The sequence below is a fragment of the Chrysochloris asiatica genome, unplaced genomic scaffold (genome assembly GCF_000296735.1).
Source record: "Chrysochloris asiatica unplaced genomic scaffold, ChrAsi1.0 scaffold00289, whole genome shotgun sequence".
Taxonomy (NCBI): domain Eukaryota; kingdom Metazoa; phylum Chordata; class Mammalia; order Afrosoricida; family Chrysochloridae; genus Chrysochloris; species Chrysochloris asiatica.
This window is the reverse complement of record NW_006408807.1, coordinates 2,002,359-2,025,650: the sequence shown is the minus strand read 5'-3', so window position 1 is coordinate 2,025,650 and position 23,292 is coordinate 2,002,359. Positions and strand designations below refer to the sequence as shown.

The following is a 23,292-nucleotide window of genomic DNA, read 5'->3' as shown; positions in this document are numbered from 1 at the left end:
AAACAAAGCCATCCAAAAAACAGAGAGGGCAATCACTGTAACATTCAGAAAGAAGAGGCAGGAGTGGAACACATTGTTTGGACTGAGATCCCTGTGCTGAACCTTGTCTATCCAGAGAACAAAGAACTGTGACTGGAGGTGGCAGAGAACAGCAACAGCAGATCCACATTCATTGAACACAGGACAGAGCTCCTCAGACAACAAAGTGTGAAAGCCTTTTTTGGCAGGAGGCTTACAAATGCAGTGGGCTGCCTGTGAGCACTTACTGGCAGAGTTAAAAGAGCCTGAGCATGCCTGTGGGCACTGCTGGGAAGAGCCTGGCCTGACAGTTGAACTGTACCCTGAGCTGTTTCTGATCTTTAATTGTAACCTGTTGTTGTGTGCTGTCGAATTGGTTCCAACTCATAGCAACCCTGTATAGGGTTTTTGAATGCAGCTGCTGGGTTCGAACTGCTGAGCTCGTGGTGCCCCAATAAAACCCATAACTGTGAGCATCATCCATGTGTTCTGTACAGCTATTGTAAGGAGTTTTCAAACTCAGCACAGAAGTAGAGAGTGCTGTGGAAGAGATAGCTGCCTCAAAGGAATAGACCTTGGGTTATTGATTTTGATTCTCTTTCCCCTTTGTGAAGTTAAAGTTAAAGGAGATCAGATACTGTCTGTCCCACACCATTTTTGTAAAAATATAACCGCCCCCCCCTCAAAAAAAAAACATGAACAAACATTTCACCCAAGAGATATATTGGTGGTAAATAACCATATGAGATATTCAACATCATTAATAATTTGTTGTTGTTATTGTTGTTAAGTGCCGTAGAGTCGATTCCAACTCATAGCAACACTGTATAGGGTTTCCAAGGAGATGCCCTTGGTGAGCTTGAACCACCAACCTTGCAGTTCAAACGACTTTGCAGTCTGATGCACTAGCCCACAGCGCCACACCAGAGGAAATGCAAATTTTAAGCCATAATGAGATATCACTGCAAACCTATCATAATGTCCAAATGAAAAAGTAGTGAAAACACCATATGCAGAGAAACTGGATCGCTCATATATGGCTTCTGGGGATGTAAAATGATACACCCATTCTGGGAAAGAGTTTGGTAGTTTCTTACCAAATTGTACGTGCCACTGCCATATGGCCCAGAAATATCACTCCTGGGAAGTTAGTCCCGAGAAATGCAAACTGAAGTTCACGCAAAACCTGCACATTAAAGCCAATAATGGAAACAACCCAGATGTCCTTCAACAGGTAAGTGGTTCAACAAACTGTGGAATGAGGGTAAGTCAGAAAGTATGGCTGTAAAATCATAGTAGAAGCCTTTACTAAATGAAAATATTAAAATGTGGAGCTATTTGTATAGGTCTATACACTTCTGAACGTGGTGTTTCCATCTCTCTAACCCTTCCTGGTTTGGTGCTGAGGATAAGCACCAGATTGCAAACCACAAGGTCAGTGGTTCAAACTTACCAACCGTTCCTCAGGAACCCTATACAGGGTTGCTATAAGTCGGAACCAAATCAATGACAACTTAACAACAAGTACCCTACCCCAAAGAATTCTGTACGACACCATCTCAAAACAGCAGTTTAGACATCCCTGTTGATGTTATTAAGTGCCGTCGAGTTGGTTCTGACTCATAGCAACCCTGTGTAGGGTTTCTGAGGAGCAGCTGATGGATTTGAACTACCAACCCTGTGGTTCAAGGTGACCTTGCGATCCAGTGCGTCACCCCAGGATGCCCTAGAAAGACTCAGGTTGTACTCTGAGTTTGGGGAGCAAAAAGAAGTCTGAAGTGGCAAGATCTGAGCTGTAGGCTGGATAGGGTAAGATTTTCTAGTGAAATTCTCAAACAATGAGCAGGTCCATTGTTGTGATGGAAAAAAATTCCTTGGCCTCATTTTCCTGGCCTTTTTCTTAACCAATGTTAAGATTCAGTTTTCTTAAAACTTCTTCCTAATAAGTCCCAATGATCATCTAAAAGCAGTTGGCATAGCTTTTGAGTTGACCTTTCTGCTTTGAATTAAACTGGCACACCCGATTCTATCAGAAGTGGCTATTTAGACTGCATCTATTTTTGAAGACACCCTAATAAGACTAAGACAAGTGTATAACTGTGAGAACTTTTTGTAGCCATTCACTGATCTTTCTGACTTACACCTGTACATCCATACAACAGAATATTACTTTTATTCTATGCAAATGAATGAATCATTGATACAAACAATGATTTGGATGACTATCCAGAGAATCATGCTAAGTGATAAAAAAAACCAATCCCAAAAGGCTACTTAATGTATTATTCCATTTACAGCACTTTGTATATAGCCAAACCCTAACCCTAGAGAATAGAACTGCCCAGTCCTGCACCATTTCACAAGTGTTGATACACTTGAGCCCACTACTGCTGCCACTGCGCCATCCATCTCCTCAGGCCTTCCTCTTTATCAAGCATGATGTTCTTCCCCGGATACTGATCCCTCCTGACAACTTGCCTAAACTATGAGAGATGAATTTTCACCATCCTGGCTTCTACGGAACATATGGTTATACTCTTCTAACAAGAAGAAGTTTTAACTTAACAACTGTTTGAACTTAGCAAAACTGTTTCTGTACTGATCTAAAATTCCTCGCTTCATAAGACTCATTGTCAGACATTTGCAATCTTTTGCTAGATACAAATATACACACTACAAAAATGGCCTGGAAGACATGTCTCACTTCTTCTGGCTTCACAAGGGGGAAATAGAATCAAACCCCAAATCAACTAAAGGCCAATTCTTATCAGGCAAATGTCAGGCATAAGCTTCCATCTTTCAACTTTTGCCCTATTCTGACACCAACATCCCAGCCTTCCAGTACACTGTGTTTCACATCTAGGTTCAAGAACCCATTGCAGTGGCCATACAGAACTCATAGACAGTACTCACGATTATGGAGTTTATTAGGGAGGTGAACATGGTATAATTCAGGGTCAGAACAACTCCAGATGCTGGAGTTCTCCAGTCAGCAAGGCCTCTTCTAAGCCGTCTTCAGCCTCTCTTGTCATCAGCCTCTCAGACCCTTGGTCTCTGCCCTGCTCAGGCAAGTGCTACAAAGCTAAATTAGCTACTTCTATAAATGCTCAAAGGGCACATTATACAAGGCAGCCACCTGCCCAAAGTCACTCAGCCTCACTTCATCCACGGTCCGGGAAGCTTTCCGTTCTGACTATCCAGGCCACTGCCTCTGCTGCTGTCGCCTGGCTCTGCTCATGGCTCTTCCTTCTTCATAGCCCTGGGATCACCTGTTTTTGATTCTGAGTTGACTCCTTTTCAATCTAATAGGATAACGAAATGAACCAATCCTGGTGTTGGAGTCCTGAACACCCGATTTGCATGGCCCCACCCTCTCATTGGAGTCCTGGTGTGGATAAGCACTGGACCACAAGATCAGTTGGAACTGCAAGATCAGCATTTCAAACCCATCTGCCACTACTTGACAACAGTATACAAGGTCAATATGAGTTAGAACTGACTGGACCGCACTTAACCACCAATTATTTAGTGGAAGTAAAGAAGACCTTGGGTAGAAAAGCCCTATCAAGTACATTCACGGTACCACAAACACATAATGCTTTCTTTTTAAGAAATTGGAAGACTACATGATAAGGACACTAGAAATGCATGCCCAGCACTGGAACAGATGTAATCGTTCCCCAGAGGAGGAACCTAACCTAGTCTGGGAAGGCTGGGATGGCATCCAAGTGCAGCAGAGTCCTGTGCTTCTGTGCTGAGTCATGTGGAAAATAACACAGATGGTACAAAAATATATATAGGAAACAAATCTCTGGCTCTCCCATCACTGAAATAACTACTGTCAACATTTAACACTACTGTCGCTAAGTGCCATCAAGTCAGTTCTGACTCTTACTAATCCTGTGCACCGTTTCCAAGTCTTTGTAGGAGCAGAGAGCCTCACACTTATCCTGCCAAGCAGCTGGCGGGCTCAGTAAAATCAGTTACCCCTGAGTCTCTGGTTCCTGGTGACCCTGTTTGAGAGTATAGGCTTCAGAAATTTCATGGAAAAATTCCATTTGTTTTAGTTCCACTTTTCATGAACTTTTTGAAGCCCCATCACATACTCAGTGGTGGAAATTATCTCCTTCAATGTGGGAGACCCAGTTTCAATTCCTGGCCAACTGACCTGATGAGTCATCAGTGAAGGCTTATATACTGCTTTCATGTTGAACCGATTTTAGCAGCAATTCCAGACTATGATTGACCAGGAAGAAAGTCCTGGCAATCTATTTCTACAAGCCAGTCAATGCAAACCCTGTGGATTATGTTTCAATACAAAACTAACCATGAGAAGATGGTGTACTGCTGGATAGCATCTCATTCCCTTGTGTATGGAGTTGCCATGAGTTGAGGGCTGACTCAAAGTCAGTTAACAATACCATATCCACAAAACAGATATTTTAACTGAGATCATTCCGTTTCATACCTTGCTTTATATTCAGTTTCATTCTCTCATCAACCTTTATTCAAAAATTGATTCTGAACTGCTTTGAAAAATATGATAAAAGTGTATCATCTTAGTGTATCATAAGTGATTTAACAATATCGTATTGTTGGCTATTCAAAGTGCTTCTAATTGTTCCCCATACTAAATGTTTCTATGATGAGCATTCATCAACTGAAACCTTAATGCAGCGCTCACATTATGTCCTTAAGATTAAATTCCTAGAAGTGGATTTGCTGAGTCAATGAGAATGCACCTTCTTCATGCTCTTGGGACCTGGAGAAGCAGTTAGTTAAGTGCTTAAACTGAAAACACAAGCAGATTGGGGGCTGTGGGGTGACTGGTTTCTAAAGGAGGTCCGCAGCAGCAGATAAAGCTCATAGTATTTATCCATGAGAGAAGGACAAATGAGAGGGAAGCAGACTTTTGACTCCCTTTTCCCTGGTCCAGACTCCCAGGAGGCCCATGCAGGCTCCACCCTTGGACTACCTGCAATCCATCTGTGTTGTATGCGAGTCTGAATGGATTTCTAAATAGGAGGAAACCCAGTAAAACGCGGGGGATACTGCAGGGGGCACCTGCACTAATGTTTAAGGAAGCTGGGGCGGGCAGATGGTTGTTGGTAAGTGCTGTCAAGGTGGTTCCAACCCATAGTGATCCTGTATAGGATTTCCGATGAGCAGCTGGTGGGTTTGAATCACTGACCTTGCCATTCAAACTGACCTTGTGGTTCAGTGCATTATCCTGCAGAGCCATACCAGGACTCCTGCAGGCAGGCAGGTAGGAGAAAGGAAGTCTCCTACTAAGGGAGCAAGGAGCAAATCAGGAGAATTGGAGGAGAATGGAGGGGCTGTTCATAGAAGCCAATACCACAGAGCATGGTGCAAAAAAGAATTCTGTAATAGCACCAAGTAAACCTCTAAAATACTCATTGAGACTTCCCATTTGGAAGATACTGAGAGAAAAGCTATTTCAGAGGCCAAAGACAAGTTAGGGAGACTGAGAAGTTAGTGGGTGTGAGGATGTTGAGACGAAAATGAACCAATAGTCTCAATAAATCTTAGGTCAATTTCCCTTACTATGAGAATGCCCTGGTCTCCAGTGTGTGTGCTGTGTACATTAACAGAACGGAGAACTCCATGAATGGTCAGAGAGTTATGATGGGGCAACTTTGGGCTTCCCTGGAAACCATATGAAACTCAGAAACAGGACTCTTGGATTCTAGGGCAAGCTAAAGTTACAGGAAACCACAAGACAGGACAGACAGCACAGAGTGGATTCATGACAAGCCATAGGTCAGATCAGACACAGTGAATCTATTTCTGATTCACACACCAATGTGCAGTGTGCTCTAGAAACAGGACCATGGAAGTAGGTACACAACACAGTAACACTGTCAGGCAGGCAGACAATGCGGGTCAGGTAGAAGCAGCACCTACCTGGGAGTTGAGGAGATGTGGGATCTGGACAGAGTCCTTGGGTGGTACAAATGGTTAATAAACTCAGCTACAGCTAACCAAAAGGTTGGAGGTTCAAGCCTGCCCAGAGGTGCCTTAGAAGAAAAGCCTGGTGATCTGTTTCCAAACATCCCATCATTGAAAAACCTAAGGAGTACAGTTCTACTCTGACACATGAGCTGACTGTGAAGTTAAAGTCAATTCATCAGGAACCAGTCACTGGACACACCTCATTTGCACAGAAGACAGAATCTGTACCAAGGAATAATAACAATTTGACTTCACTTTTATGCAGAGAAAATACGTCTTCCTGAAGTTCTGGTGCTACTGACGTGAAGTGGTAGTAGGCTCCATGAGCTTGCCTCTTCATCGTGGCTCTCTCCTGTGCTTCAAGGTAACGGAATCACAGAGAAGCAGGACCAAAAGCAGGGTTGTGGTGGTACTGATCTCCTCCCCCAGCCACCCTGACATTAGTGGCATCTCTGCCCTGGGGGAGGTGAAGAGCTCCAAAAGACCCATTCTATGGCTTTAGACTTCAGGATTGGAGGAAGACTCATTAACAACCTGTGATATGCAGATGATACAACCTTGCTTGCTAAAAGTGAAGAAGACTTCAAATATTTACTGATGAAGATCAAAGAGCGTAGCCTTCAGTATGGATTGCATCTCAATGTAAAGAAAACAAAAATCCTCACCACTGGACCAATAAACAACATTCTTCTCAACGGAGAAAAGACTGAAGTTGTCAAGGACTTCATTCTTCTTGTATCAACTATCAACATTCAGTTGAGTGTTGATACTCAAGTTGAGTATCAAGCAGAAGTCAAGAAATCAAACAGCATATTGCATTAGGCAAATCTACTGCACAAGCCCTTTTTAAAGTGTTGAAGAGCAAAGATGTCAGCTTGAGGACTAAGGTGCACCAGACCCAAGCCATGGTATTTTCAATAACCTCATCTGAATGCTAAAGCTGGACAGTGACTACGGAAGACTGTAGAAGAACTGATGCTTTTCAGTTATGGTGTTGGAGGAGAATCTTTAAAGTGCCATAAGATCTGTGTTGGAAGAAGTGCAGCCAGTGTGCTCCTTGGAGGCCAGGATGGCCAAACTTCATCTCTCATACTTCATACATATTGTCATGAGGGACCAGTAGCTGGAGAAGGATATCATGTTTGGTAAGGTGGAGGGTCAGAGAAAAAGTGGAAGACCCCCAGCGAGATGGACTGGCAAAGTGGCAGCAACAATGGACTCAAGCGTGGCAACAATTGTGAGGTTGGCCCAGGATCGGGCAGTGTTTTGTTCTGTTATACATAGTAGGGTCGCTATGAGTTGATACCGACTTGATGGCACCTAACAACAACAACATGGCTTTTGATCACTGCCTCATCAATGTTGCAGAAAGGTAGCGCTCCATACATAACTGGGCTACAGAATCACAAAACTTGTGGCCCATCTGAAGGTTCAGAACAGCTTCCAAGCACATGGTTTCCAGGGCTTCAAGACTGGCCAGGACAAGTACTCCACAGTGGCAGGAGCTATGGGAGCTCCTCTCTTTCATGGTCTTCAACCTTCCAAAGCAGCACTTTGAAGGAGAAAAACTCAGAAAGCATACCTGAGTTTCTTGGATTAGACAGCAGCCAGTATAGTTCAGACAGTTTTCCTTCTTTTCAAAGCACTCTTCACTGCATAAAGACAATTGGCCTGGTGTGTCTACTCAGATCACTGAAATCCCAAACCCTAGCTTTCCCTGGAAGCAATGATTACAGACATCTAAGACTCCAGGGTCCCTGTACTGAATGGGGACTGGTGAAAATCATGTGCTGTGTATGAGGTGGATGGTTCTCAGGCAGGAATGTGGGTGGTCTCAGTGTTGCTGTCTGTAGCTTCTGACTTTGCCTACAGCTTTGATATAAAAGTCACTACAATTCCAACTGTCAACTGTTTTAAACAAAAACAGCAGTCCAGACAAGGCTTGTGATAGGTGAAATATAAACCTTCCAGGACACATTTTTAACAAAGCGTCTGCACTGACCCAAATCTAGACCAGGTTTCTACAATACCAAGTCTACCTGTATTCCTGAAGTAAACTGGTTACAGTCACTGAATTAATTTACTGGCAGTTTTGTTTTTTGCCATTCTACTTCAAAAGACACAGTTGTCATTTTTAGATGCAAATGCAAACTTCCATGTAGAAATCATCTCCCCACACCCTCAGCCCAGGTCTCCCTGCAGCAGATGGTAGGGCAGCACACAGAAGTGGATGCAGGGAGGCTGAGGCAGGAAACACAAAGAGTCAGCATGCCAGCTCCCAGCCTCCCCAAAAGCTGAACTGCAGCAGTGCAAGGCAGAATCCAGAGTCACCTGAACAAAAGACACATGGCACCTGTTGCCGGGCAGCAGGGCATTCAGTGCCACTTTCAAACATGGGGGCTCCCACATTCCTCAGCACAATCAAGGCAGGGAAGTCCACCTCCATCCCCAGCCCAACATTCCCAAAAAACAAATGCCTAGAGATGGCAGCTTCAGGCAATAGAAGTGTAATGCGCATGACCATCCTCTTTAGTCCAGCTCCTAATACCATCTTGCTAGGGGGAAATTCTCTGAACACTAGCCCTGAGGGACTTTAACTCACTCTAATCTCTTGCTAAGAGGCCTGACAATGCCGGTTTTGTGCAGCTGACACAGAGTCAGGCAGAGCTCAATCCCAGGAGGATTGATATCCCTCCGCAAACCTATTATGGCTCTCCCATCCAGGAACAAAAGGGCAAAGGTCTGGAATCCTGTGCCAAAGTATTTCAATGTTGCCACTGACCTCGTCAAAAGCTATGGCTGGGTTCAAAAGGCAGAGAATACAGATGCTCCTGTTGCAGCTGCCAGAATCGCAAGAAAAGAACACTTTGGATGCAGCTGCTCAGACACATTAAACTGGGAGCATCCAGTTCTGCTTTTCTGAAAAGAAGAAATTCCCTCTGTTGACAAGAGTGTAGATTAGCTATGGGTTTCAAAGAGCTGGCTCAGGAGTAACCTTGATCTTCTCAAGCTACACAGGAGTTATAACATGCTGATAATTTTACAAAATGCTTTATTGTTGTTGTTATTAAGTACCCTCGAGTCAATTCTAACTCATAGCAACCTTGTATAGAGTTTCCGAGGAGTGACTGGTAGGTTTGGACCGCTGACTTTGCAGTTCAAACCAACCCTGCAGTCCTACAGCGCCACGTTTTGTTGTTGTTGTTAAGTGCTGTGGAGTCGATTCCGACCCATAGCAACCCTGTATAGGATTTCCAAGGAGCAGCTGGTGAACTTGAACCACCAACCTTGCAGTTCAAATGACTTTGCAGTCTGACGCATTAGCTCACCAGGGCAACATTGTTGTTGTTGTTAAGTACCGTGGAGTCGGTTCCGACTCATAGAGACCCTGTACAGGGTTTCCGAGGCTGTAAATCTTTATGGCAGCAGAATGCCTCATCTTTCTCCTGCAGAACCGCTGGTAGTTTTGAACTGCCGACCTTCAGGTTAGCAGCCCAATTTGTTAGAGATGTTAATTATACTGCAAAGTAGTCAGGAGTAAATCTTGTAATCCTTCCAAATATATAAAGTCTTGTTCTTCTACCATGGTATTTCTCAAAATACGACCCTCAGATCACTTGCTTCATAACTATATCATGTTCTAATAAAATGCAATTGCCTTGATCCATTCCTAAAAGTAATTCATCAGAATCTCAGGGTAGCACCCAGAGTCAAAGTTGTGAACACATTCTCCAAGAGATTCTTATGCATGTGAAAATAAACAGGAATCCCACCGAGAGCCTTGGGAGTGTTCCAGGACGGTCTCCAACCCCACACTTCAGCGCAGTGCCTAGATCATGGTACAGGCTCCAGAAATGTGAGGGGAAGTCAACTGAGTCACCACAATTTTATTAAGTAGCAAATAAGAGCAGGCCTGCTTCTGCTGCTTCGTAATTCAAGGATTAAAGTCCTTTCATCTCTGCCCAAGAACAGGCATTCTCTGAAAGAGCAGCTAGGGAGAGAACTAAAAATTACTCCTTAGGAGAAGGTCATCAAATTAAGAAAGAGTATTAGAGCTCATGAAGAATGCAGAGGGTCTTTGTTGGAATTCAGCACAATCTGAAAAAGACAACACTTAAAAACTACAAAACTATACAGTAAACTGGAACAACCTATGAGCATGGCCTGGGAGCTTAGTGGGTTACAAGCTGGGCTACAAACCACAAGGGCTGCAGTTGAAATCTACCAGGCGCTTCACAGGAGAAAGATGAGGGGGTTTGCTGCCATAAAGATTTACAGCCTTGGAAACCCTATTTTGGGTTGCTATGAGTTGTAACTGACTCCACAGCACACACAGCAACCAGCATGTGTGTGGCATCTTGTGATTTGCAAACTACGTTCACAGTTATAGTTACATGTTTCTATCATTGGTGATAACTAATTATTAAAAGTGTCTGAGTTGAGTTAAACCAACATGTTCTCCCTCTGAGCAATTCAACTCAAAAGCTTTCTTTCCGTCATACCTTGTTGGGTTACCAAAGGAGGTGGTAATAAAAAAGGTCCCAAGGAACACCCAAGGAGCTCTGGTAACGTAGTGGTTATGAACTGGGCTGCAAACCGCAAGGTCAGCAGTTCGAAACTACCAGATGCTCAGTGGGAGAAAGAGGTTTTCTGCTCCCATAAAGATTTACAGCCTCGGAAAACCTGTTCAGGGTCGCTGTGGATCAGAACCGACTCAACAGCACTTAACAACAACAACAACACTGAACACCCGCTCCTGAAATCCTTTAGCTGCAGAGTTGGTTCTGACTTATAGCAACCCTGTATACAGTTTCAGAGGAACAGCTGGTGGGTTTGAACTGCTGACCTTGTGGTTCTAAGTCCAGTGTTAACACTACAACATCACCCCAAGGAGTTCATTGTTATTGTGAAGTGCCGTTGAATCGGTTCTGACCCATAACGACCCTGTATAAGTTTCTGAGGAGCTGCTGAGCTTGTACCACCGACCTTGTGATTCAAACCTACTTTGCAGGCAAGCACATAAACCCATAACGCCACACCAGAACTCCAGGAGTCCATTGGTGGTGGTTATGTGCCGTGGAGTCGGTTCCGACTCATAGCAACCCTGTACAGGGTTTCCCAGGCTGTAAATCTTTATGGGAGCAGAAAGCCTCATCTTTCTCCAGCAAAACAGCTGGTACTTTTCAACTGCTGAACTTGTGGTTCCCAGCCCAATTCATACATAACCACTACACTACCAGGAGTCCAATGTTGTTGTTGTTGTTGTTGTGAAGTGCCATTGAGTCGGTTCCAATCCATAGGGACCCTGTCTAGGGTTCCCAAGGAGCAGCTGGTGAGCTTGAACCACTGACCCTGCAGCTCAAACAGCTTTGCAATCTGGCGCATTAACCCACAGCACCACACCAGGAGGGGTCCATTAATCACCTGTAAATTACATGCCTTTACAAAACATAATCCTTTACAAGTTCCTGCTTAACTTTTAACATTAATCAGTCTTTACTGTTACTGATACTGTTGAGAACTCACAATTCTTTCATTTTTTATGGCTGTAACTCTGAAATGCTTTGTGATCAACTTTCTTTATAGTAAGATGGGATTTCTTAATTTAGACACTCTTGGTATTTTGGACCAGGTTAAGTCTCTGTTACAGAGACCATTCTGTATTTTGTAAGATGTTCAGCAGCATCCTTGTCCTCTAAGACCTACTAGATGCCAGAGGCACCATCAGAATCTAGATATTAGTCTATGTCCCTTAGGTGTGTGTTTGTACAAAATTGTCCCTGGTTGAGAAACAGCTCTCTAAATCACAAACCTAAGAAGTATGCACCAGAATCACATGTTGTTGTTGTTGTTGTTAAAGTGTCGTCGAGTCAATTGTGACCCATAGCGACCCTGTATAGGGTTTCCAAGGGGCAGCTAGTAAGCTTGAACCTCCGACCTTGCAGTTCAAACCACTTTACAGTCTGACACATTAACCTACAGCACCATGCTGTTGTTGTTGTTAAGTGTTGTTGAGTCGATTCTGACCCATAGAGACACTCACTGTACAGGGTTTCCGAGGCTGTAAATCTTTACAGGAGCAAACTGCCTCATCTTTTTCCTGCGGAACCGCTGGTAGTTTCGAACTGCCGGCCTTGAGGTTTGCAGCCCGATTCATAACCACTATGCTACCACAGCGCCATAGGTCTTGTTAAAACATACATTATTAGGCACTAACCTCAGTGTTTCTGATTACGTAAGATGGAATCCAATCCAGCAATGCATACTTGATAATGAGATCTCAAGTGATATTGATAATGCTGGTCTGGGCCCCCACTATGAGAGTCATTGCTCTCTGAACACATACCACCAAAATCAGAATTTCTCAAGGGGGGAATCCAGGCATGTGTGCTCATTTTAAATCTCCTCAGGTGATTCTGACCTGCATCCATGGGTGAGAATCACTTACTTAAGGATTTCAAAGTATTGTTAAAACCCCAAGCTCCTTTAAAAAAAAAAAAACCTCAAAGAAAATGTAGTAACATAGTATTTTTCATTTTTATATCACTTGAAACAGTCAGTTGCTGTTGAATCGATCAAAACCCTTGTGTAACAGAGTAGAATTGTGTTCAATGGCTGATTTTTCAATGGCAGATCACCAGATCTTTCTGTCAAGGTACCTCTGGGTAGATTCAAACCTCCAACCTTTCACTTAGTAGTTAACAATAATGTCAACTAGGAGTAGGAATTCTGGAGGAAAAAAAAAAATGCAAATTGATGCTTCAACCTCCATACTTAAGTCTACGGACTTATACCAACATAAATTCCCATTTTCCTCCTAAATTTAAGCCAAGAAAACTGTGGTGCTATTGCAAAATTAAGACATTAAGATACTTTCTTCTTATTCCATTCTTTTCCTTGTATGTAAAAGGGAAGGTGTGTCTTGTAGTAAAAAAATGAAAAAAAACAAACAAGCTTTACCTTGAAAAATAGCCCAGGCCTCTTTGTTTTTCCCAAAAGACGAATCTTCAGAAGATTTTACGGTAATCACTGTAAGATTAAAAAGAAACAGCAGAGCATGAAACAGAACAGCTCACAAACTGGTCTACACTGTAAGTCAAAATGCCACACTATAGAGGGGACTCTTAAATTGATAAAATAATTTTCACATTTTCAAAACCACATTTACTTGTCACAACTCTCCTACCAGATGATTTTCACATAGCAAATGAGAAACCCGAGGAGAGAAGAGGAGAAGTTAGTTGTCTATGTTTAAAAATTAATAAAGAGCAATGCCAGGATTCAGCCAATTTCTAAAAAAAGCCCCAATTCTTCCAATCCTTGTCAAAGATTTCTTCGTAGGAATTCCAGGAACCAGAGCTGTTTATTTTACCTCTTTCATGGGAGTATTTCTACAGTATAGTTCATGGACCCCAGTATTCCTAGATAGAGGAGCCTACGGTCACCATGACGCAAACTGGAACAATTCTCCACGCAAGATGATCACGCATAGCAATGAGCATCTAATCTGGATAATACTTTGTTTTCTTTCAGTCTGTGGTTGATCACTGCCTGCTCTCAAGAGTCAGTAAGACAGGAATTGAGCAACCCTCAAGCATAACACTAAGAAGTCTGGAAGCATGGAATGTTTTCTGTGCAGAGTGGAACCATTATCATAGTTTTTAAAAAAAATACATAAAATTTAACCTGAAGATTTAGCCTTATGGCTTGATGGATACTTTTATTTTAAAATAAATATGTCCAGCAAGAAACATAAATAAATATGTTCACACACACACCCCCACACACACAGAGTGGACGGAGAAGGGCAGCTTGGACATTGGATACTCAAATGGGGAGGTGAGGACTACAAAGGCAAGAAGTGACTGGCTTACAAGCTTTCAAGAGGGAACCTGGTGCTAGGAAGCATGGAGGAAGGCAGAATCTCCAGTAGGTACTATTTCAATCTGTCTGGGCGGAGCTAATGAAAGGAAATACAGATGGGAGTGGGTTCATACTGTAGTGAATGCTTATCAGGACGGACTATAAGGGTTGGAAATACAAAGGTAGAAGTTTTGTAACAAGGAAGGGAGTGATTAATTCTCCAGGATAGGAGCGGAGGCCTCTGGGACCATCAACGGAGAAGAGCCGAGAGCGGGACCCTACCCAGAGAAACAGAGATGCCTGAGATGGAGACAGAGATGATGACGTGGAGTGATGAAGCGACTGAGGACTTTGGACCCAGAGAGGGAAAGGGACTGTGGGCCGAAAACTGGGGGGAGGAGGGGGAAGTGGAGGGGGCGGGTTTCTGGGATATACCCTTTGGGTGGTTGATGATGCATGGAGGGGATTGGAAGCATGGCAGTGAGATGATATACGATGGAATGAATATAAAACTAAAGTTCTCCCATGTAAACTATCATATAATTCACAATAAAACATTAAAATAAATAAATAAATAAAAAGTAAAATAAAATAAATATGTCCTAGGTGTTTGAATTAAACAAACAAATAAACAAAAACCTGAAATACAAAGTAAAAATATCAAGGAATGAGATCACTATCCAGTAGAACTTTCTGTGATGATGGAAAGACTTATACCAGTCACATTTGATAGGGCTAGTAAAATAACTAAGGAACTGAAATTTTATTTAATTTTAATAAATTTAAATGTAAATAGCTGCATGTAGTTAAGGGCTACCATACTGGACAATCCTCGACACGAGACTCTGGGATCTGAGTAACCAATAGGCCAATAGTAATCATAAGGGAGCTGAAGACTATAAATGTGGGGCATACAATGAGGAAATGAATCAATATGAGAGGCAAGACACATGGCAGAGCCGGCCTGAAACTTAACTCAAACATTTGTACTATGACTTTTCCATCCTTTTGTCTCTCTAAGATACACTGAATACTTTCTACCTTGATGTCCAGATCACTAGGAGTCTTCTCTTCAATGCGTTTAACCTGCTGTTAAAGACATCTATTATATTCTTAATTTGATTTCTTATACTTATCAGTTCTAGATTGTCAATTTAATTCTTTTTATCAGTTCTAGATTATCCATTTAATTATTTTTATATTTTCGAGTTCAGCTAATCATACAATTCTTTAACCATATTAATCATATTATTTGTAACATTCATGTCTGATCATTTCATTAACTGTATTACTATTAGTTTTTTGGTTTGCACCTTGCTATGCCTGAAATTTTATAATGGAATGCTAGACATTGGGTATAAAGAACTGGGAATTTTTAATAAAATTTGTTTTCTTGTAGGAAGTTTTAGAGGGAAAGAGCACCTTAATCCAAAAAGTTTTAACAATTTAGAGGCTCAGATACAATTTTTGTATGACCTTGGCTAGTTTTTACTTGATTTTACTCTTTGATCTAGACCCTCAGACTCAAAGTGACATTATGCACAGCAGAACTGCAGCCACTGTGCCTATCCATCTTGTTGGAGGTCTTCCTCTTTTTCACTGACGTTCCACTTCATTAAGAAGACAAGGAAGAAAGAAAAGATCTGTAGATAGGCATATAAGTGGGGAGGGGAGGGGAGCAACAACACTAGCAAGATATGCTTACCATGAAATGGTCCATCAGTCAAAATGGCAACATTTTCCTAAGGACAAAGTTGAGAAGGGATAGGAAGGTGGGTGGAACCACAAGGAGGAAACAAGGAGGAAGTAGGATAGCTGTTTTTGCATGGAGGTTGATTGTAATCATTGAGATGGAACAAAGTGTGTGATGTGGTGAATGGAAAACTGATGATTCTGTCTGTAAACCTTTACACAATTCACAAAAACAAGTTTAAAAAAATACCATGGCTTGGGTCAGGCACACACCTTAGTTCTCTGAATGGCATCTTTTCTCTTGAGTACTCAAAATAACAACATTAACAGCAAAGTTAAATTTTTTTTTTTTTTAAAGAAAACAACAAATGCTGGTGAGTATGTGGAGAGACTGGAAACCTCCTACATTGCTGGTGACTAAAATGGTTCAACTACTCTGCAAAACAATATGGCACTTCCTCAGAAAGCTGGAAACAGAAATGCCTTGTTAGGAGTATTCTGACCCAGCAATCCCTCTACTGGGTGTGTACCCACCAGAACTATGAGCTACGACACGAGTAGATACATGCACACCGATGTTCACAGCAGCACTATTCACAATAGCAAAAAGATGGAGACAGTCTAAATGCAGATATGCCCAAGGGTAATACATCCTATGGTTTCTTTACTGCTATTTTTAGGAGTGTTGATAGTGGATCCAAACAAAATGAAATCTTTGAAAAGTGCAATCTTTTCCCCATTTATCAAGATGTTATTTATTGGTCCAGTGGTGAGGATTTCTGTTTCCTTTACATTGAGGTGTGACCAATACTAAAAGCTGTCATCTTTGATTTTCATCAATAAGTATTTTACTTCCTCTTTGCTTTCAGCAAGCAAGGTTGTATAACTGCAAATGGCAGATTATTAGTCTTCCTTCAATCATGATGCCAAGTTCTTCTTCATATAATCCAGTTTCTCAGTGTACAGTGTACAGATAGTGAAAGAATACAACCCTGGGGCACACTTTTTCTAATTTTAAACCACTCAGTATCACTTTGTTCTGTTGGAATTGCCTCTTGACAGGTTCCTCTGAACACACTCAAGGGTTCTGGAACACTCAGTCTCAACAATGAGGTCCATAATGTGTTATGAGCCACACATTCTAAAGCCTTTGCGTCATCAATAAAGTACAGGTAAACATCCTTCTACTGATCAGTAGTTGGAAAATACAGCCTACGTGGTACAAATGATACTGTTTATCACAAGATAGAGTTTGCAAGACCAATGACTTCTTCACTGCAAATATCTTTTCTATGATTATATGCATAGACTTCACCAGATGGAATACACAGAAATCAAACTGACTACATCTGTGGTAAGAAACGGTAGAAAAGCTCTAATATATCATCAGCCAAAACAATGCCAGAGGCAGACTGTGGAAGAGACCATCAACTGCTCATACGCAAGTTCAGACTGAAGCTGAAGGAAATGAAAATAAGTTCAAGATGGCCATTTCAGAACCCAGCTTCTTTGTGGCCTATGCTAACATGTACCACTGTCTCATGGAGCTGAAAGTGCCCACTACAGAAAAGCCAACAGTGAGTTGAATGAAGATGCACGGAGGAGACTGTAATCATTGAAATGAAACCATGAGTGTAAAAACCGATGTTCTCCCATGTTAAAAAAAAAAGCCAATAGTGACTGTGAATTTCCAAAACCTGTTGTTGTTGCATCAGTGTCAGAAGGAGCTTGAGAAAGACAAAGATGATTGATGATGACATTTTTTAGAAGAAGCAAAAGGAAATGGAGGAAACAGCTATGGCAGAGGAACAGGGGCGTCTGAAGGAAGAGCTGGAAGAGGCTCGAGACAGAGCCTGGTAGCACTATCTTGGGAATATCAAGTTTACTGGGGAGTTGTTGAAGCTGAAGATGTTAACAGAGGCAATAATGCATGACTGCATGGTCAAACTACTAAGAACCATGACAAAGAGTTCCTTGAATGTCTTGGCCACCTGCTCCCCAACATTGGAAAATGCCTGAACTATAAGAAAGCCAAGCCTCGAATGGATCAGTATTTCAGCCCAATGGAAAAACTCATTAAGGAAAAGAAGGCATCACCCCGCATTAGCTTTATGCTACAGGATGTACTGGATCTGTGATGGAGCAATTGGGTGCCGCACCAAGGGGACCAGGGTCCCAAGACCACTGACCAGATTCACAAGGAGGTCAAGATGAATAGTGCTGCAGCTCATGGCTAAGGGCAATGACAAGAGTCCAAGTGGTCTTCCATTTGTGGACGATGGTGGCTGGAACACAGTCCTTATCAACAAGGGCAACAGCCCTGCTAACACCTCACAAATCACCAAGATCACAAAGCCTGGCTCCACTGATTCTAACAACCAACTCTTCACACCTGGAGGGCAACTGAGCTGCAGCAAGGGCAGCAGTGAAGGGTCAGGAGCCAAGGCCTCAGATGGGGCATCAGAAGCTTCTCATCCAGGTATTAGTACCTTGAATCGCCTCTCAGCCTTCCAACAAGCAGTACCCACAGGAAGCACAGATAACAAACTGTGGTACAGAGGAGTAGCTGGAGTCAGGAAGGAGGCAACAAAGCTGGGGACCGGGTAGACCTCCTAGAGCGGAGTGAATGAGGAAGTAACTGTGGGGACTGGCTTGATTGTGCACAGGTTCCTGCCACCAAGCGGAGCTTCAGTAAGTAAATGGAGGAGTGAAGTGGAGAGCAGTCCATCCAGGTTGGGGGACTGCGCAAAGCAGCTGGCCTCACAGAGGATCAAGACCACAGGTGGGATGCCTCAAAGTGAGAAGCCACCCTGCCCCCAGTAAGCCCCTCAAAGGCCGCACTCTCTGAGAAGAGTTGGAGAAGAAATCCAAGGCCATCGTTGAGGAATAACTCCATCTCAATGACATGTGTGCAAGAGCCGGCCTCCCCCTTACTCCTCTTCATCTTTGTACGGCATGGCATTGAGTCCACACTGAGTGCAGCACCATAGCTTGTAAGCACAGGGGACAGCTGCTGCATCAGCTGTCCTGTGCTGGGCACCTCTCGACTACTAGGTACTATCAAGGGCTACATGAAATCTTAGACTTAGCTGAGGACATAGAAATTGACAACCCCCCAGCGTGTGGTTCTACCTGGTGGAACTGGTAACACCCATTCTGCAGGAAGGTGGAGTGCCCCTGGGTAAACTGTTTAGGGAGATTGCAAGACCTCTGAGACCAGTGGGCAAGGCTGCTTCTCTGCTCTTGGAGATCTTGGGGCTTCTGTGCAAAAGCATAGGCTCTAAAAAGGTGGGGACATGGTGGCGAGAGGCTGGACTTAGCTGAAGGTCAGGACATGGGTGCATTCGCCGCTATACAGAAGGAAGAGTATACTCTGGGAGAGCAGTCAGGGGAGTGGAGTAGACAGCTGGAGAAACTGCTGAAGAAAGGCAGCAGTACTGAGCGGGTGTGTGAGTGGACAGACGCCAAGCTGAGTGAGCAGCAGGTAGCATCCAGCATTCTAGTTCAAGCCCTCGTGACAACTGTCTGCTATTCTGCAATGATCTTGGAGACTCTCCTCGAGTGGATGTTGCAGTGCTGAAAGCGCAAGTCAGGCTGCTACAGAAAGACCTGTGTGATGAGCAGAAGGAAGTGCAGGAGCTCTCTGCCCTCCAGGCCCTTGTACTGACCTTAGAACAGCCTGCCAACCTGCTAGGAAGTTCTTTGATGCCCTGTATGATGAGAACGTGGTAAAGGAAGATGCCTTGTACAGATGGGGGAGTAGCAAGGACCCGGCTGAGCAGCTGTCCAAAGACATGGCCCTTAAATCTGTCACAAACTTCAAGTGGCTTCATAAGGATGAGGTTGAGGAGTCCAACCACAACTGAGGGCAGGTGGGGCTGGGGCCTTAGAGCCCCATGGACATGAGGATGGCCCAGTCTGGACTGCAACGGGGTGGCAGCAGCGGCGTCGGCAGTGGGTCCTGTAGTGCGGTGTGTCTGAGCTGAAGAGGCAGGATGGCTTGGGGCTGCCTGAGCCCTCCCCCGAGCCCCCCGAATGCTGCCAGGTACCCCTTTTCCTTCCCCTTGAGGCACAGAGATAAATCATTATATCTAAAGTCTTGGAATTGAATGGGTCTTAGGGAAGGCACCACTGCCTGCCTGTGAGGTCTTTTTTTCATTTTCTGAAAATCACTCTTGGGTCGGCCATCCTCACCATACACCACAGCCCCCGCACCACCCCTACTGCTGCCTGGGCATGGGGAGGGGGAGGGAGGGCATTGTGTCTGTTATTACTAAACATGCATTCATTGTTTAAATGGTTCATAGAAAATGGAACTAAAGGATAATGGAATTTTCCCATGAACTTTTGAAAGCCTCCTTATACATATCTGTGTGTGAATCTGTGTGACATTCATGAACAAGCAGTATCTGCATCACCTGGGAACTTCTCAGAACTGCGGAATGTCAGGCAGGCTCCACTCTAGTCTTCTGAATCAGAATCAGCATTTAAACGAGATCCCCTAGGTGAACTATATACATTTTTGAAGTTTGAGACTCACTGGTATACTTATATACTACCTGGGTGAAAACTCTAGCACTCCACTTTCAGGTCATGTAAGTTTGCAAAATGAGGGTAATAATATATGCCTACTGGTAGCGTAGTGGTTACAAATCGGGCTGCGAACCACAAGGTCAGCAGTTTGAAACTACCAGCTGTTCCACGGGAGAAAGATGAGGCTTTCTGCTCCTGTAAAGATTTACAGCCTTGGAAACCCTGTACAGGGGCGCTATGAGTTGGAACCGGCTCCACGGCACATAACCAACACCACCACCACTCACATGTAGGAGTCTTGGTGTAGATAAGCAATGGACTGCTGACAACTGCAGGGTCGATAGTTCAAACCCACCAGTAACTCCTCGGAATCCCAGTACAGGGTTGTTATGAGTCAGAACCAACCTGATGGCACACAAAGGCCTATTCACAGGGAAGGAGTCCTGGAAGCACAAATGGTTAAATACTGAGCTACTATCCAAAAGGCTAGTAGTAGTTCAAACCTACCCTGCAGTGATAAAACAGAGGTCGTGAAAACACAGTTCTACTCTGCACACTTGGGATCACCAAGAGTAGGAATCAACTCAACAGCAACTAATAACAACAACTCACAGGGTATGAAGGGAGAGTCATGGAGTTAATATGTGTGAAAGGCTTACAACAGTGCCTAAGATCTAGTGAGCCAATATTACCTACAAGAAAGGGAGCTCACAACCCGGAGTAAAAAGGAAGAGGAAAAAAAAAAAGTATTCTCATACAATTTGATGAACTTGACCTACACCTATGGAAGCAGTAGCTCAAAAGAGGGAACAAGTCCTTACAGCAAGAATCATTCCCACCCCCTTCACACACAGAGTAGACAGGGATGGGCAACTTTGACATTGGCTACCCAAAATGGGGGGGCGGGGTGCTACAAAGGCAAGAAGTGACTGGCTTACAAGCTTTCAAGAGGGAACCTAGATCCAGAGGGCCTGGAGGAAGGTAGAATCTCCAGTGAGTAGTATTCAATCTGACTAGGCGGTGCTGATGCAATGAAATGCAGAGAGGTCACTTGTGATACAATAGTGAATAATTGTTATCAGGACTGATTGTGAGGGTTGGAAATGTAAAGGTAAGACATTTATAGCAAGGAAGGGAGTGATTAACTTTTCAGTCTAGGAGTGGAGGTCCCTAGGACCATCAAGGGAGAAGAGCAGAGAGCGGAACCCTACCCAGAGAAGCAGTGATGCCTGAAATGGAGCCAGAGATGATGATGTTGAGCAATGGAGCAGCTAGAGACTTTAGATCCAGAGAGGGAGAGCGACTGTTTGCTGAAGACCTGGGGGGTATGGGGGAAGGACTGCATGGAGGGGATCGTAACCATGGCAATGAGACGATATACGATAGAATGAATGTAAAACTAATGTTCTCCCATGTAAACTATCACATAATTCACAATAAAACATTTAAGAAAAAAAAAAAAAAAAGAAAGGTAGCTCAGAAGAGCAGAGCCTAGAAATGGTCATGTGTTGCCTAAGAACATGAATCTTCAAATGTCTACATGATTCACAAGAAAGGGTGTCCTGCAACTGTAAAAGTAGAAGTTGTGTAACAAAAAGGGGGGAATAGTTAATCTTCTATTCCAAAACCAGCGAACCCTATCATGAGGGAGGAGCAGGACAAGAACAAGAACATGGGACCGTAACCAGAAAAACAGATACCAGGGACGGAGGCAGAGGTGACAGCATGGAGAGAGAGCACCTGAGGACTCTAGACTCATGGAAAGAGAAAGACGGTGTACTGGCAGGCAGGAGGCAGACAGTACACATTGCAAAATGTGCCCTTTGGTTGTTTAAATGATTATATATTCCTGTATATTTCTGTGTACATGAAAAAGAAGAAGGAGAATAGAGGCAAATACTGTTAACTGATGATGCATGTTGTTGTTGTTAAATGCTGTTGAGTCAGTTCCGACCAATAGCGACCCTGTGTAGGGTTTCTGAGGAGTGACTGGTGAGCTCGAACCGCTGGCCTTCTGGATCAAACGAACTTTGCAGTCTGCCGCATTAACCCACAGCGCCACACCGGGATGATGCATGATTGCAATGAAACAAAATACAATTGGTTGAGCGCAAAACTGATTTTCTGCAATGGAATCTATCATTAATTCATAATAAAATGTTCTTACAAAATGAGATACTATGAATGGCACACCCTGAATGACTAAAATTTAAGAGATGGAGAATTCCAAGTGTTGACAAAGATGGAGAACAACTAGACCTCCTGCACACTGTGAACCAAAACCCCTGTTGTGGTCAAGTGCACTTGTATAGATGTTAACGTGTCAATAAAAGAGATGTTCAGGGGGAAAAAAAAACAAAAAAACTTTAGCAGAAAATTTAAAAACAAAAGAAAGGGTGCCCTGTCCTTGTGGCTAGATCTCCAAAGCTCACATGTGTCACCACCCCTGTCATACAGATGGCCTTCAGATCACTTTTTCACAGAAATTGTGGGACCCTAGTTTATTCCAATTCAAGTGACAGCACATAATCAAGACCTAATGATACCGAAGGAAAAAGTGCACTGAAGGCATTGACAAGAACAAGGCTCCAGGAATTGGTGGAATATAAATTGAAATCTTTCAACAAACTGATGCAGCACTGGAGGCACTCACTCATCTATGCCAAGACATTTGGAAGACAGCTACCAAGTCAACTGACTAGAAGAGTTCCATAGCTGTGCCTATTACAAAGAGAGGTGACATGATGGAATGTGGAAATCATCAGACAATATAGTACCACATAAAAGTAAAATTTAACTAAAAATATTTCAAAAATGGCTGCAACTGTAAACTGACAAGGACCTTTGCTGTTGTTGTTAGGTGCCATTGAGTCGGTACCGACCCATAGTGACCTTATGCACAGCAGAATGAAACACTGCCCAATCCTGGGCCAACCTCACTAGTGTTGCCACGCTTGAGGCCATCAATGCTGCCACTTGGCCAATCCATCTCGTTGAGGGTCTTCTTTTTCTCTGACCCTCCACCTTACCAAACGTGATATCCTTCTCCAGCGACTGCTCACGCCTGACAATATGTCCAAAGTATGAGAGATGAAATTTGGCCATCCTGGCCTCCAAGGAGCACTCTGGCTGCACTTCTTCCAAAACAGATCTATTGGTTCTTTTGGCAGCCCACAGCACTTTCAATATTCTCCTCCAACACCATAACTCAAA

The 23,292-nt window shown here is 43.4% G+C and overlaps 1 protein-coding gene and 1 pseudogene across 1 annotated transcript in view; one reads left to right on the top strand and one right to left on the bottom strand.

The window, feature by feature from the left end:
- VSTM4 (V-set and transmembrane domain containing 4) overlaps positions 1 to 23,292 on the bottom strand; it is a 256,023-nt gene that overhangs the window by 172,270 nt on the left and 60,461 nt on the right. The window contains exon 4 of the mRNA XM_006874618.1: positions 12,952 to 13,020. Within this exon, the coding sequence (XP_006874680.1) occupies positions 12,952 to 13,020 (69 nt within the window). The remainder of the gene's footprint in view (positions 1 to 12,951; positions 13,021 to 23,292) is intronic.
- LOC102840802 lies at positions 16,172 to 19,412 on the top strand (annotated as a pseudogene).